General features: G+C 54.7%; 2 protein-coding genes across 2 annotated transcripts; both read left to right on the top strand.

Annotated features, from left to right (window-relative positions):
• NDUFS2 (NADH:ubiquinone oxidoreductase core subunit S2) lies at nt 1-10094 on the top strand. Its single transcript, XM_029935759.1, has 14 exons — nt 1-54; nt 870-976; nt 4230-4420; nt 5877-5997; nt 6142-6254; nt 6513-6587; nt 6742-6819; nt 6962-7047; nt 7516-7635; nt 8773-8902; nt 9153-9248; nt 9415-9498; nt 9640-9697; nt 9875-10094. Exons 2-14 carry the CDS (start codon nt 928-930, stop codon nt 9910-9912), a joined length of 1239 nt encoding a protein of 412 aa, XP_029791619.1. The 5' UTR covers nt 1-54; nt 870-927; the 3' UTR covers nt 9913-10094.
• Nucleotides 10095-10614: 520 nt separating this feature from the next.
• Nucleotides 10615-14207, top strand: FCER1G (Fc fragment of IgE receptor Ig). Its single transcript, XM_029935758.1, has 5 exons — nt 10615-10770; nt 13040-13131; nt 13297-13332; nt 13700-13720; nt 13845-14207. Exons 1-5 carry the CDS (start codon nt 10722-10724, stop codon nt 13905-13907), a joined length of 261 nt encoding a protein of 86 aa, XP_029791618.1. The 5' UTR covers nt 10615-10721; the 3' UTR covers nt 13908-14207.
• Nucleotides 14208-16198: the final 1991 nt, after the last annotated feature.

Below are 16198 nucleotides of genomic sequence, written 5' to 3'. Positions count from 1 at the left end.
CGTCGCGGCCCAGGCGCTGCGGGCCGGGGGCCGGCTGCCCGCGCAGCCCAGCAGGTGAGACTCCGGGCAGCCCTCGGCGCGCAGCCCCCAAGGCCAGGGTTTCTCGGGGCTGGGGTCTCCACGGGCCCTGTGACACCCTCCCTCCCCCCAGGAAGGAATGACCCAGGCCGGTGACCCCTCGCTCAGGCCTGCAGTCTCGGGCTCCAGGACGCAGTGGCGCCCGCTCTGGCCGAGGGAGGAAAGAGGGTCTCGACCTCGCTCTGCCCGGGGTCAACTCAGCGGAGGGGAGACCCTGCCCTTGAACGTTAGTGATGGCGGCACCTTCCCCTTATGCCTTGCTGCTTCTCCCGAACCTCATCACGGGTGGCGTGCGCGCGACTGGCGAAAAGTCTCTTTCGACGAGAAGAGGGAAGCACTCTTGCTGGAGATAAAGGAGGAACACAAACCAAGACACCTCCCTTGTCCCCGGGCTGGTCCCGGAGCATCTCTCAAGTCTTACCTGGGCCGAGCGAGAAGCCGGCATGCCCCTCCCCCCAGACACAGGCTCCGCACACATTGAGTCTTTGGTTGACCTTGAATAAACCCCTCTCTTGCATTCCTGTTCACCAAGGTGGAAAGAAGAGTGTGGTGAGAAGTTGAAGGAATTAGGATTCGTTAAGCTCGCAGGCTCAGGGGTGACCAGGATTTAGGTTGTTCCTAGGAGTCGCACCTCCAGAGTTCCAGCGGGTTCTGCCTCAGCTACACTGTGTGTCGGTCACTTGGCCTTGGAGAATCGCAGACACTTCCCTGGGCCCACCGGAGAGTGACTGGGAACAGAGGACTCACGCTGGCTGAGGCCCTGTGTCTGGGATCTGTCTTTAACTCCCTAGAGGTGCCCGGCAATGGCAGCCAGATGCGGAATGGGCAGAGCAGTTTGGGGGAGCTATCATGTACCCCACCAAGGAAACAGCCCACTGGAAGCCTCCACCTTGGAATGGTGAGTTCCCAGAGCCCCCGTCTCAACTCACACCCATCCCTGCCCCAAGCCCGTGGCTAAGTGATCCTGAGCCCTGTGTCAAGTTAAATGCTTTTACCAGCAATGCTGCAGAGGCCAATAACAGTATAACAGTGATGGTAGGGCAGATATTTGTCAAGGAGAGAAGGAAAGGGGGAACATTCCAGAAGAAAAAGAGTAGGTCCCAGTCAACCCTTGAAGGTCCCTTCCAGATTTATATTTTTCGCTGCAGCTTTTTCTAGAGGTTCAGTATATTTCCATCTCCCTTGGAAGCCAAGGTGGTTTGCCCCACTGGCACTCAGATGAAACCTTCCTGGCTTCAAAGCATTCTTCCTTCAAAAGTAGCTTTTCCTTGTGACTTTTTTATTTTGATCAGTGGTACCCCCATTCTCCTAGTCTCTCAGGACTGAAATATTCCAGTCATCTTTGGCTCTTTTTTTCTCTCTTGCCCTTCCTAAGTCCAGTAAGTTAGCAAACCATGCAAGATTCTTTTATAATGTTACATATCAGATCATTTTTTTCCCCATTCTCGTTCAGATCTGTTTTGTTTCGGACATTAATTATTTCAGAGGTCTCTTCACTGGATTCCTGCCACTGACCTGGTCCCCCTACAGCTCTCCAGGGGACTGTAATCACCTTCATCTTCCCAAAACATCATTTTACAGGACATTCATTGTCTTGCTCAGAAACCTTCCAATGCACTTTGAGTTACTTTTCAAAAATGTAACGGGAGCTGAGCCTTACCATGTGTCAGGCGTTTTGCCTGAGTTACTTCACTTAGCCCTTGTCAGAGCTCTTGAGAACGATGCTAGGATTGTACCGCTTTGGAGGAAATGATGGTGCAGGGAGGTGAAAACTTGATCGAGGACACAGAGTTGGATTGGCACGTGGGCCTGTGTGACTCCAAAGCCCGTGTTGGAGAATTCTGGTTGAAAAGTTAAGCTCTGGTTTCAAACCTCAGCTCTCCAGTTACCAGTGAATAAAGTGCCTGTTTCAGAACCAGTAAGGATTAAATGAGATCATAACGTGAACCAGTTAGTGTAGTGGCCGGCACATGGTACGTTCCTCCGTTCAGTGGTGTTGTTAGCGATACTGATAGTTTAACCGCTACCCCCTGCTCCCGCCTCACTGATCTTCTGTCTCTTGGTAGGTAAGAGTTTCACACATACTTCCCTTATTTCTTTTTTTTTTTTTAATTTTTTGGGGTTTTTTTTACTGTTTGTTTATTTTTTGGGAGATGGAGCATGAGCAGGAGAGGGGCAGAGAGAGAGGGAGACACAGAATCTGAGGCAGGCTCCAGGCTGTGAACTGTCAGCACAGAGCCCGATGCGGGGTCAAACTCAGCAAGCTGTGAGATTGTGACCTGATCCGAAGTCGGACTCTCAACGGACTGAGCCACCCAGGCGCCCCTTATACTTCCTATCTTCTAAGATTTGACCTTTGTTGATTCCATAGCCTGGAATGCTCTTCTCTGCCTATTTGTTTTGTTTTGTTTTGTTTTTTAATTATAGTTTGTTGTCAAGTTGGTTTCCATATAACACCCAGTGCTCATCCCAACAAGTGCCCTCCTCCATGCCCATCACCCCCTTTCCCCTCTTCCCCATCCCCCATCAAGTCTCACCTTGTTCTCAGTATTTAAGAGTCTCTTATGGTTTGCCTCCCTCCCTCTCCTTATCTATTTTCCCCCCCTTCCTCTCCTCCATGGTCCTCTGTTAGTTTCTCCTGTTCCACATATGAGTGAAAACATGGTATCTGTCATTCTCTGCCTGACTTCCTTTGCTTAGCATGACACCCTCGAGGTCCATCCACGTTGCTACAAATGGCCAGATTTCATTCTTTCTCATGGCCATGTAGTACTCTATTGTATATATAAACTTCTCTCTACCTACTTGAATCGTTCCCAGTATTTAAGAACCAGCTCAGATCCTGCCTTCACGACGATGTCTTCACAGCGTCCTTCTTCCTTCAGATACTTAGCAGCTAAGTCACTTAGTTGGCAACTTGGTTGCTAGTTTCTGGCATGTACTTATTTCTCAAATTAAATTGTATACTTTTCGAGGGTAACAACTGTCATTCAGTAGTAGTAAGAATTAAGCATACATTTCCTGATTGGTTGGACATTGACTGGATAGGGTGAAGGCAGGGTATCAGTGTGGCTGAGTGTGAACCGTGAGGGGTGCCTGGGTGGCTCAGTTATCCGAGCATCTGACTCTTGATTTGGTCTCACGTCATGATCTCACAGTTCAGGAGCTTGAGCCCTGTGTCAGGCTCTGTGCAGACAGCGTGGGATTCTCTCTCTTCCTCCTCTCTCTTTCCCTCAAAATAAACAAACTTAAAAAAAAAAAAAAAGCTGAGCTAATTCCTGGCTCCACCATTTGCTGGCTCTCTGAGAAATCAGTTGTCCTCTCTGGCTTCAGCTTTCCCAACAAAATAAGAATAACAATAGCACCGACTACTCGTATGGGCATTAGGGGAATTAAGTTAATTAAAATCCGTGAAGTGCTTAGCACAGTGGTTGGTACGTAGTAGGGGCTGTCTACATATTATCTGTCTGATCATCTGTGAAAAGGTGTCTGGAGCACCTGGGTGGCTCAGTCTGTTAAGCGTCTGACTTTTCGGCTTAAGCCATGATCTCGTAGTTGATGAGTTCAAGCCCCGTGTCAGACTGTGTGCTGACAACTTGGAGCCTGGGGCCTGCTTCGGACTCTGTGTCTCCCTCTCTCTTTGCCCCTCCCCTGCTCATGCTCTGTCTCGCTCTCAAAAATAAATAAACATTAAAAAAAAAAAGACCCTGGGAGACATGGGGGAGTGAGGTTTGGGGCGCCGGGGGTGGCTCAGTCGGTTAAGTGTCCAACTCTTGACTTCAGCTCAGGTCATGATCTCACAGTTTGCAAGTTCAAGCCCCACATCAGGCTCTGTGCCAGCAGCCTGGAGGCTGCTTGAGATTCTCTCTCTCTCTCTCTCTCTCTCTCTCTCTCTCTCTCTCTGTTCCTCCCTCACTCATTCTTTTTGTCTCTCAAAAAATAAATAAACTTAAAAAAAAATTTAAAGAGAAAGAGCAAGGTTGTGCATGGTCCCCCTCATCAGAAAACTTAGGTCTCCTTTCCTGTTTCCCCACGTGATGGTCTTCTTCCTGGTTATGTTGGCAATTGGGAACTTAACAAGGTGCGGATTGGTGAGATGGAGGGTCTCCAGGGAATTACCAAAGGGCACTGAACTATCTCCCACTTCTCAGATGTGGACCCTCCGAAGGACACAATGGTGACAAACCTGACCCTGAACTTTGGGCCCCAGCACCCAGCAGCCCATGGCGTCCTGCGACTCGTGATGGAGTTGAGTGGGGAGATGGTGCGGAAATGTGACCCCCACATCGGGCTGCTGCACCGCGGCACCGAGAAGCTCATTGAGTACAAGACGTACCTGCAGGTGTGCGGTGGGCGGGAGCCTGCGGGCGGGAGCTGGGGGTGCCGTAGCCTGGGGCTTTGCCGGTCTGCGGCCCCAGAAACCCCAGGAGAGGAGGGTGTCAAGGCTACAAGGACAGTTTTGGTTGAGGGGACGGAGGGACGTGGCAAGGGATGTTTGACTGAAATCCGTCCAGGTTTGGCTTATCCTGCAGAAGTGCTTTGCGGCCGGAACTGCACCCCCACCTTTTCTCCAGCTGACTTCTGGCTGGCCCCTTTACCCTTCCTCTAGTGCCTCAGTTTCCCTGCTCTTCTGTCAGACTAGTACGTCAAAGCCACTCTCCCTGGGGGCAGGGAAAGAGCAGAGAGACGTCAGTCCCCTAGGACCGACAGCCGATTCTTGTATCTCCCGGCTGTCTAAGTTTGTTTTCGAAACACTCGGTGAGTCAGAGCGACCGGGAGGAAGTTTGTGGCAGTGTGCTGTTTTTTAGGAGAGCCGTGTGACCCCAGCGGTGAGGGTCAGGTTTGAAGGAGTTGGAGCCGGGGTGAGCATCTGAAAGTTTTGTCTTAGTGTCACGAGATGGCCTGATGACAGAGGTTGACGGGGTTAGGCCGGAGCCGGCTGACTAGAATGTGCTGGCCCTGAGAGCCCAGGCACTGATGGCTCCTGGTCCCAGAGCCTGGAGCTAAACCGCATAGCACTAAACCCACGTCACGGTGACATCAGGACAAGGACTGGCTGTCCCCCAAGAGGGCCGTCTTAGCCCCGCCTCCTTCCTGGAAGCCAAAGCCAGTGGAGCAGACAGCCTAGACTTCGCTTTCGCGGTGACCCGGGGAAAGACCCATTTCTCCCGGACCGTTCCGCCAGCCAGGCCGGTCGCTCTCGGCCCTCCTGAGGTCTCTCACTCCCCCAGTTACTGTGACGGAGCTGGGGGCCAGAGGAGCGTCAGCCGTGGCCTGTGGCTCCAGCCTGCTCACAGGAACAGAGTGTCAGCGTTTTCGGGAACTTTATGAGCCAGTCGTTAAACACAGCTGTGACTAAAAATGGAATTATCTTGGCTTACGATTGAATAAGTTCAATCAGAAGCCGAGGTAAGAAGGCCTCAAAGCTCATCACTTTCTTACCGGGCTCCTCTGTGCTCCTGAGTTACGTTGGTGGCTGTGCACAGCAGAAGTAGCCTGTGCGGGCTGCTGGCCCGCTGGCCCACCCCTCGCGGTGCTCAGTGGTGTAACCTTACGTGGCATCTTCACCATGGAGACTGGTCCACACGACGCACCAGGGTTCCCTTCCACCCATTCAGAGAGCTGACTTTTAGACCCTTCCCAGCATTCTGCTGGGTGTTGGATGCCACTGCGTGTAGCTCCCGAGACCAGAGGCTTCTGCCGCACTGACCCGATGCCCACAGAGAGCAGTGCTGTGGGCGGGCAGTGCGAGGGCTCCTGGCCGGTTAGGTGACACCCAGGCTCTTCCTTCCCCCCAGGCTCTTCCGTACTTTGACCGGCTAGACTATGTGTCCATGATGTGTAATGAGCAGGCCTACTCACTGGCCGTGGAGAAGTTGCTAAATATCCAGCCTCCACCCCGGGCCCAGTGGATCCGAGGTACGCCCCTTCTCCTCTGGGTGGCCCCCTGGAGTGCAGCGTGGTGCCCCTCCCCCACCGTTCCCATCACGGGAGCCTCGAAGCAGGCTTAGTGCGCGGAGCTGCCGTGTCTGCGGCGATCCTCTTGTCTTCCTCCCTCGACAGTGCTGTTTGGAGAAATCACACGGCTTTTGAACCACATCATGGCTGTGACCACACACGCCCTGGACATTGGGGCTATGACCCCTTTCTTCTGGATGTTTGAAGAGAGGGAGAAGGTAAGAGCAGAAGGAAAGGCTGGGATAGGCAGGGAGGTGCAGGAAATGGAGAAGGTGCGAAGAAGCCGAGAGATGAAAAGGAGACCAAACGTAGCACACGTGGAGGAGGGGAAGGTACCTTGAACTTGGGTTATATTCTTCAGGGACTCAGTGTCAGGAGGGGTTGGTTGGGTGCAGAGGGCAGGGGAATGGATCGCGGTGTTGTTGGACTTCGGGGCCCGGGGACTTTGTCACTAATTCCCAGTGTGTCCTATCAAGATGTTTGAATTCTATGAGCGCGTGTCTGGGGCTCGGATGCATGCTGCCTACGTCCGGCCAGGAGGTGTGCACCAGGTGAGCGGACTCCCCTGCCTTCTTCAACTTTCCATCCTTGCCTGTATCCTCTGTGGCCACTGGAGGGCAGCCGTGGCTGACGGAAAGGCCAACCCTGGAAGTTGGGGCAGGGAGGCTGAGCCATGCTCTCAGTCCTTCTCCATTTGGCCTCCAGGACCTACCCCTTGGGCTTATGGATGACATTTATGAGTTTTCTAAGAACTTCTCTCTTCGGATCGATGAGTTGGAAGAGGTAAGATAAGAGCCTGGTGGGAAAAGTCCCTCCTTTCGCCTCCAGAAAGGCTCATGGGTTTAGGTCCCTGGTTGTAAAGAAATCCAGAGGCGTCTGGAGGGAGGCACGGAGAGTGTTCACGCACCAGTTTTCTTGACAATAGATGCTGACCAACAACAGGATCTGGCGAAACCGGACGATTGACATTGGGGTTGTGACAGCCGAAGACGCCCTGAACTATGGATTTAGGTAGGAGGAGTGACTTCTCTGCTTAGGGGGCCCCTGGGGGGCTCAGTCAGCTCAGCGGCCAACTCGGTTTCGGCTCCTGTCTTGATCTCACAGTTTGTGAGTTCGAGCCACAAGTTGGGCTCTGTGCCGGTGGCGCGGAGCCTGCTTGGGAGCCCCTCTCTCTATGCCCCTCCCCTGCTCTCTTGCACATGCTCTCTTTCTTTCTCAAAATAAATCTTAAAATTTTTTTTTAAATACAAAAAGAAAATAAAAAACCACCCAGAAAAGACTCCTCTCCTTGGGCATGGGGTAGTTCCAGCCTGGTATCTTGGCTTCAGGAAGGCGTGGCACCTTCCTTACCGCGCTCTGGGATCTGGGATTCCATCCACGTTCAGACTGTAGGGGACGGAGAGGGGAGACTGAGAGAGAAAGTGTGCCTCTTCTCTTGGTTTTGTGGACCGTGACTCTTGTCCCCCCTGCACCCCACAGCGGCGTGATGCTCCGGGGCTCAGGCATCCAGTGGGACCTGCGGAAGACCCAGCCCTACGACACTTACGACCAGGTGGACTTCGATGTCCCGATCGGCTCTCGAGGGGACTGCTATGACAGGTGAGGCCTCTCAGCTCCTCTCCTGGCTCTTTACCCCGACTTGCCTCTGGGCTACTCTCTCTGTTCTCGTATTTTATTGGCTACTTTCATTATTCCCGTATTTTCCTGTGTCTATCGGAGCGGTCGTGTCTGTTAAACAAGATGGTTTTTGAAGTGCCTTCACGAGTGTGCAACTTATTTTGCTCTTATCCTCGTGTCTTAGATTTTTTTAAAGTGTATTTATTTATTTTTATTTACTTTCGAGAGACAGACAGAGAGAGAGCATGAGCAGGGGAGGGTTAGAGAGAGAAGGAGATACAGAATCCGATACAGGCTTCAGGCTGTGATCTAGCTGTCAGCACAGACCCTGACGCGGGGCTCGAACCCATGAACTGTGAGATCATGACATGAGCCAAAACTGGACGCTTAACCGACTGAGCCACCCAGGCGCTCCAAGTGTATTTATTTTTGAGGGAGAGAGAGAGAGATCGTGTGAGCGGGGAAGGGGCAGAGAGAGAGGGAGACACAGAATCTGAAGCAGGCTCCAGGCTCTGAGCTGTCAGCACAGAGCCTGATGCGGGGCTCAAACCCAGGAACCGCGAGATCAGGACCCTAGCCAAAGTCAGACACCCAAACGACTGAGCCCCCCAGTGCCCCAATCCTCATGTCTTAGATCGAACTAGTTTGGGCTGCATTTTATAGCTGGGGAAGCGGAGGCATAACAGTGAGCCATCAGCCCAGGATTATCCCGCTAGTGACGGCAGAGACTAGAACCCTCCCAACCCAGGGCTCTTTCCACCGGACTCTAAGCTTCACGCTCCGTTCTTGCTTGCCGACCCTGGATGAGATTTGCTTCTGTTTTCTTTGTGAGTCGATTTGACCCTTACCCACTCCATAGTCCGAGAAGTGGCCAAGGGGGCAGTTAAAGAGGGAAGTAACTACGGAGCAGGGGAGGATGTGGGGCAGGGCCAGTACCAGAACCAGAAGATTGTAGGTTACTCGGGGGCCAAGGCAAGCAGAGATGCCGCGCTAGGAGAAAAGAGGAAGGGAAAAGTCAGCCAGTGCTCTGTGGGTCAGCCCCTCCCGTGCCCCCCCCCCCCCGCCCCGACGGACGCCCCCCCAGCCCTCTCCTGCCCTGAGTCTGTCTCCTCCGCTCAGGTACCTGTGTCGGGTGGAGGAGATGCGCCAGTCCCTCCGAATCATCCTGCAGTGTCTCAACAAGATGCCTCCTGGGGAGATCAAGGTCGATGACGCCAAAGTGTCTCCGCCTAAGCGAGCGGAGATGAAGGTGGGCCCTGGGGAGACGCACCGGGACGGGGCCGGCGCCAGGGAGGAGGAGCTTCGGATGACCTGCTTCTCGCTTTGAGAGAATTCGCCTTAGGGGCTTGAGCTCCTGTTGCCTCCTCTTTCTGTGTGTGTCACCGCGTGCTCACCGTGTGGGCTTCAGGCTCCCCTCGGGGAGAGGAGGTTGTCTGTGCCTGGGGAAGGCCCACAGACCTTCGGCTCGGCTCACCGATGCTCCCCTTTTCTCTTTCCAGACGTCCATGGAATCACTGATCCATCACTTTAAGTTGTATACGGAGGGCTACCAGGTCCCTCCAGGTGCCACATACACTGCCATCGAGGCTCCTAAGGTGAGGGCAGATGGGGAAGGACCAGGCTGTCTATGTGCGGTCGGGGGAGAGGACTGGAGACCGGTGCCCCAGCGATGCTCGGTCACCAGCGAGTGGGAGGACCCGCGGGCAAATAGGGAGATTTTCTTCCGGTTCACGGAGGCAGTGACCCTTCTTCCTCCGACAGGGGGAGTTCGGGGTGTACCTGGTGTCCGACGGCAGCAGCCGCCCCTACCGGTGCAAGATCAAGGCTCCTGGTTTCGCCCACCTGGTAAGAACCAACCCCGGCGACACTCCCTCCAGCCGATGGGGCCGTAATTCTCACCTCGGTTGAGGTTTTCACGAACTTTCCTTCCTTCGCCCCCCACCCTGCTGGCCTTGCCTAACGCTGTTGCCGTCTCGCTCTCTCCAGGCCGGTCTGGACAAGATGTCGAAGGGCCACATGCTGGCGGACGTCGTTGCCATCATAGGTATGAGGCCTGTCGAGTAGCAGAGAGTTCGGGACTCTAACCGGGGACAGCAGCCGGGCGCTTCCTGATCAGCGTAGACTGCGGGCATGGACCCGGATCCTCCATCTCCTGGGCACAGTGACGGGTTCTGGATCCTTGGATAACACCGTTTTTTTCCTCCTCCTATCGGTCTCTCAGGTACCCAGGATATCGTGTTTGGAGAAGTGGATCGGTGAGCAGGGGACCCGCGTTTGGTCTCCCTGCCTGTCTGCTTCCTGCTCGGAGCCTGGCCGTCGCTGGAAAGGGACTCTGTGTGTGTGTACATGTGTGTGAACACTTAGCTGTCAGGCTTTCCATGCATGTACTGGAAAAGGAGAAATTAAAATAAATTAGCCGCCTTCCGGCCCCAGTGCCCAAACTCCTGGTTCGTCTTTCTCTGTATCCTACTGTCTTTCACTTTGTGGGGGAACTCGAGAATGTTAATTAACCCTCCACTTCTCAGTGAGACTCAGTTCTTGGCAGTTTTTCCTGTTCATCGCCACCCCTTCTCTGACTCTTGTCCTTCCCACTTCTCCATTCCCCATTTCCTCTTTCCCCCTCAGTTCCCCCGCCCAAACTTTGCTGCCTCCGCAAATTGGTAAACCCGTTCCATCAAGACTGGGGTCAAGTTCCATGGGCAAGGGCAAGGGCGGGCTCTCAGGGAACCCGAAGGGACAGTTTATTTTAGCTGTATCTGAACGGGGGGGAGGGGGTGACAGCGGGTGGACATGGCCGTTCGCAAGCACGGGAGCCCCCCTCCATTTCCCCTGGTGGCAGGGGCTTCGTCACTGAAGGCCTGAAGGGCGAGAGCCCAGCCCGAGCTCCCTTAGTTGGCCCTTCCGGGAGCCGCCCGGGCTCTGGTGCAGGAAGGGGAAGGGGCCGAAGCTGGGGGAAGGCGGGGCAGGAAGGGGGGAACTCTGTGGTCAGGGAGCCGCTAGCGAGCACAGCTGCGCAGTGCTGGTCGTGCGTCCGATCCCCAGCTCGCCGCCCTCGGCTCCTGCCCAAGATGATTCCAGCAGTGCTCTTGATCTTCCTCCTCTTGGTGGAGCAGGCAGGTGAGAGGGTTCGGTGGGGGCCCACAGCTGGGCTCCTGGGGGGCAGTCCCGGGCATGCATCCGGGGACTGAGGCAGGGGCAGACGGGGGCTGGCAGGTGGCCACAGGGCTCAGATGGACACCGAGACCTTGAGGCTGGGCCTGTCTGGTCCCCATCAGGGCATGAGAGTCCTTGTTTTTTTCCTTTCTGGTCTCGGCTTTTCCAGGACTGGTAGTGGGTAAGGCTTTAGTTTGGCAGGGAATGGCTGTGTGACACGAGCCGGTCTGGGCACAAGGTCTGTTGCCCGTGATCACCATTTCCTGTGTGGTGTCGTTGGTCCAGTCCGCTGGGAGCCCCTCTCGAGCTGGTTAATCATATTTACAAAGGCCCCTTTAGGAAGGCAGGAGCCCCGCCTGAGGCTTGGGAGGGAGGCAAGGATAACCAAAGTAGACCCGCTGTCTGCCCCTGTGGGTCAACACCAGCATAGACCATTCTGCCAACAGCTGCCATGAGCGTGGGCAGCATGCAGTGCCCGGCTCTAGAGACCCGAACACCAGCCAAGAATGGGGGGCAGACGTGGGAAGGTCTCAGCAGCTCTAGGGCTCCGGTCACTGAGTCTCTGAATCGTTACCTCTTGCTCGCCTTGGGCTGTGTGTGTGTTTTGAGGAGGGTGCCGCTGAGGGTTGGGGAGAAGGGGGTTAGTGAAACTTCAGGGAAATGGGAGATTGAAAGACTGGGGAGCCCCGCAGCCCAGCTATGAAGCAAGGGGGATTCCCTGCCCGCCAGCCAGCCTGCTGCCACGGGACGGGGACGGAGCAGGGGCACCGACCGAGGCAGAGGGAAGGAAGGACGCGGGCTCTGGCAGCAGAGAGGCTGGATTTGAGCTCCAGCTCTGGTCACTTAACCCTCTGGCCCCGAAGGAGTTCCTGAGCTCTTCCAGCCTCGGTTTCATCATTCGTAAAATGGCGACCATGATTTCTCCCCCATCCACCATTGCGATTTATGCAATATTGTGTGAAAGAGCGTCAGGGCAAAAAAAGTACTACCCTGACCTCACTTGTGCCCACAAGCCTCTCAGACAGGGGCTGAGGGCAGACGAGCTCTGGTGCTCAGACTCTATTTGATTTTTTTTTTTTTTTTTTAGTTTTTATGATTTATTTTTGAGAGAGAGAGAGAGAGAGACCATGAATAGGGGAGGGGCAGAGAGAGAGGGAGACAGAACCCGAAGCAGGCTTCAGCTCGGAGCTGTCAACACAGCCCCCCGCAGGGCTCGAACCCATGAATCTTGATGTCACGACCTGAGCTGAAGTTGGAAGCTTAACCAGCTGAGCCACCCAGGCACCCCATTATGTGATTTTTTTTTTAAGTTTATGTATTTATTTTGAGAGAGAGAGGGAGAAAGAGAATCCCACTGAGATCACAAGCGCCACCAGCACAGAGCCCTTCGCAAGACTCAAACCCACGAACCGAGAGACCATGCCCTGAGCTGAAATCAAGAGTTGGAGGCTTAACTGACTGAGCCACCCAGTGCCTCTCTATTTGATTTTTTTGATTGCACAAAACTTCCTCTCCCCGTGGCCCAGGGTGAGTGAGCAACAGGGCAGAGTGTCAGACACGGAATCCAGCCTGTGGTCATCGGGCCGAGCCTGGGCTAAGATGCTCGCCCGGCCGTGGGCAAAGCCCTCGGGATCTCTGAGGCCTAGGAGAGCGGGCACCTGTTTCCCTGCAGAGGGCCCCGGAGGGATGCCGCTGGGGCTCCGGGATAACCAACAAGTGAGCAATTGCCTTCCCTCCCTTCCCCAGCTCACATCCTTCCTGTCCAGCCCTCAGCCACAGGTCACAGGACTCAGCAGAGACACTCCTGTGGTTTCTGCAGTGAAATTTGTCACTGCCTGTCCCTTACTCTACTCCTCTGGGCTGAGGTTTTTGGTCTTAGCCCAGTGAACTCAGATAAGTCCCCTGAGGGTGGTGAAGTGCTCAGTGGCGCCTGAGGAACTGACGGTGCAGAACCAGGGGGCTGGGGGACTGCGGGGTGGTCTCCGGCTCTTAGCACCTGTAGGTCGCCATCAGAGCAGAACCCTTCATACTTCCTGGCCTAGCCCTGCCCTAGCACGAGGGAGACGAGCGTAGGATGGGAGAAATAGGATCCAGGGAAGAAGATCAAACGTCTCTCTCCGGAGGCCTTCCGCCGGGCCCCGTCCTACCTGCCACAGCCCTTTCCCTTCTGTCCTCTGAGCGCCAGATCTTCCCTGATGCCCCCTGACCCCTCGGGCACCCTCTGTCCCCTCAGCCGCCCTAGGAGAGCCTCAGCTCTGCTATATCTTGGACGCCATCCTGTTCTTGTACGGTATCGTCCTCACCCTGCTCTACTGTCGACTCAAGGTAAGGCTGGGGGGGGCGGAGGGGGGAGGGCTGCCAAGAGGCATGGGAGGGCCATGCAGCAGGGCTTTGAGAGGGGGAATAACAAACGGGCTCCTCCACACAATTAGGAGGGACGGGGTTAGGCCACTGACTCCGCCTTTACTAATGACCTTTCCCCTGCTCCAGATCCAGGTGCGGAAGGCAGCGATAGCCAGCTATGAGGTACGGACCCTGCCCCTGTCTGTTTTACAGACCCTCAGCCTTGGGGTCTGCGACCTCGGGGAGGGCATGAGTCTTGGACGCCGACCTGCATGGGCTTCAGAGCCCCCACCCCCACCCCCTGTCACCTAGCCAAGTCACAAGTGACATATTCAGCGGGTGACAAGGGAGGGTCAAGGGGAGGGTGACAAAGCATGCGTGAGAGTTGTACGTGGCCTGTGTATGTGGATCTGTGGCCATGTGGGCAGATGGCATTCATGCCCTGGAGTAGCCAGTCCCGGCCTGACACCTCACCGGGTGGGGAAGAAGATGGTGTGGGACCCAATGGAGGTGCGGGTCTCTAATGCCTTGCCCCTTTTTGCCTTCACAGAAATCCGAAGGCATTTACACGGTGAGTGACTCAGACCCCTCCACCCCAGTGCAGGGAAGTCAGCAGAAGAGGGTTGGAAGACATAGGGTCTGGGGGAGTGGGGGTGGGGTGGGAGCCCTGACCATCCTCTGACCTCCACCCCCAGGGCCTGAGCACCCGGAACCAGGAGACTTATGAGACCCTGAAGCATGAGAAACCGCCCCAGTAACTTTAGGACAGATGCCCTTGGCCGCATCCTTCCGCGCCTGTCTAGCCCTCACGGTTGGCGTCACGCGTGCGTCCCAATAATGCCAAGCTGACCCTCCCTATGCAGTGACACTGTGCCCCCCATTAATTAATGGGCACCAGTGATTGTTCCTCCTCATCGGAGACCTGTGCTCAGATGCTCGTCATTAATGTTTATAGTCTAGTCTCCCCTTGTGGTCCACCCTTCTCTTTCCCGTCTCCAGTTCCCACTTGACAATGACAAGAGGAGACCACCAATAAAGCCACCACAGACTAGACTCCATTCATTTACCGTGTATTTATTCAGCCTCCTCGGGGCACGAGGCTGGGTCCTGAAGATACCATTTCTGAGTAGACAGCCCCTGACCTCGCAGAGCGCACAGTCTAACAGATGTCAGGTTGGCCCTTGTCTGGCCAAGGGACGTAATCTGACTGTGGCTGCCGGGGTGGGGGAGGGGAAGAGACCCCCGGCCCTAGGTTCTCTCGCACAGAACTTGAACAGGGAGTGAGTGAAATGTTGCGAGTCTAGGCATATTGAGAAACATCGGATCCCAAGAAATGACGCCTGCACCCAAGTTGGCTTTTTGTGTCTACCAGCTGAACCAAGGTTGGGTCACGGAGAAGCCTGGCTGTCCAACCTGCCCGGATCAGCTCGCAATGCACACGCACGTGGGTGCTAGCATAGCTGAAAAGCCAAAACCAAACATGCAGAGTAATGGTGTGACGAAGCCTTGGAAGGTTCTATGGGAACAGTGGGTTTTCAGTGCTTCTGGGACAAGGGGGACCTTAGAGGGCCAGAAAGGGCTTAGAGGTGGGTAAAGCAGAGGGGAACAACTTGGGTCCAGATGGGGGGAGGTCAGCTTCCCTGAGCACGTAGGTGGGTGGCTAAGGAGTGACCGTTGTCTGTGCCCGTCCTATCTGTAGCTCTGCCAGGAGGCAGGATTTCCTGTAGTATCTGAATCCTGCCAGCCGCTCCCAGTCCTACTTGTGACCCAGAAGCCCTGGGAATGGGTCTCGAGTCCCCAGGCCCACCCCTGGTGATCCCGTGCTGGGGAAGCCCACTGGATAACTCACGCTGTCCAGTGTGATTCCCAGTTTGCTCGCACTATTTGATCTGCTCAGTAACCCTGGGAGGGAATTCAGGCTCTTTGAAGCTAATTAGCCTGTCCAAGGTCCTCTTGCAACTGACAGACTGAGATCTCTTCATCCCCACGCATTTTTACCACGTGAGAGAAAAAGAGAAACTGGGAAGGAAAGGGAGGAAAATGATCATGGGTGGTGAGGGCCTTGAAGGCCAGACTGAAAAGGCCGATCAAGCCACAGAAGAAATTGGAACCATGGCCGGTGTCTAGGGGAAACAGTGACCTTAGGTGAGATGCACGAAATGAGCCATGGCCGGAAGGTGATTGTTTTAAACATAAAGTGTGAATAAAGTTTTAATGGAACATGCCTACTTTTTTGTCGCCCTGCATTTTGGTGCTGTGAGTCTTCCACACCAGCCCACCCCGATCTCCATTCCGTTCTGATGTAATCCAGGAGACCTTAGCCGGCTATCACGTCTACGAGTTTCAGTTCTGGCTACCTGGCCAGTTCTGTGAACGGCACCCAGATAATTGTGGGGGAGAGGTTTGGAATGGTTGTTCCCCAGACAGGGGGTCAAGGTGGGAGATTTTTAATGGAAGGATGTGAGCATTTAAAAATTTTTTAAATATTTTATTTATTTTTGAGAGAGAGATATTCAGAACGTGAATAGGGAAGGAGGAGAGAGAGAGGGAGACACAGCGTCTGAAGCAGGCTCCAGGCTCTGAACTGCCAGCATGGAGCCCTATGTGGGGCTCAAACTCACAAACCACGAGATCATGACCTGAGCCGAAGTTGGACGCTCAACCAACTGAGCCACCCAGGCGTCCCAGGATGTGAGCATTTTGGGGGAAGAGGAGTGAATTCGAGTCTTTTCTGTGAGTCTTCCTGGCTCAGAAGAGAAGGGAGGGTCTTGGGTGACACCTCTGGGTTCATTTTTGGGAAGCTGTCTCTTCTGCATAGAATGATCAAGAGGAAGTTCGGGGGGCAGGGGATAGTGCCCTCCTTTCTTGCAACCTCCAGGAGCCTAGGGACTCAGTTTGCTTTCACCGTCCCTTGTACAATGCAGAGGTGCTCTGTCTCTGCTGTCCCAGGCTTGTGGACAGATGCCTTGGGCACAGAGAAGAACCTCAGGCACCGTTCCCCATTATCTCTGTCATTTATCTCTTCAGCCCTCCCTCTCCCTTCTCCCCT

Source organism: Suricata suricatta, chromosome 3 (genome assembly GCF_006229205.1).
Source record: "Suricata suricatta isolate VVHF042 chromosome 3, meerkat_22Aug2017_6uvM2_HiC, whole genome shotgun sequence".
NCBI classification, from domain to species: Eukaryota; Metazoa; Chordata; class Mammalia; order Carnivora; family Herpestidae; genus Suricata; species Suricata suricatta.
This window is presented reverse-complemented; position numbering and strand designations above follow the sequence as displayed.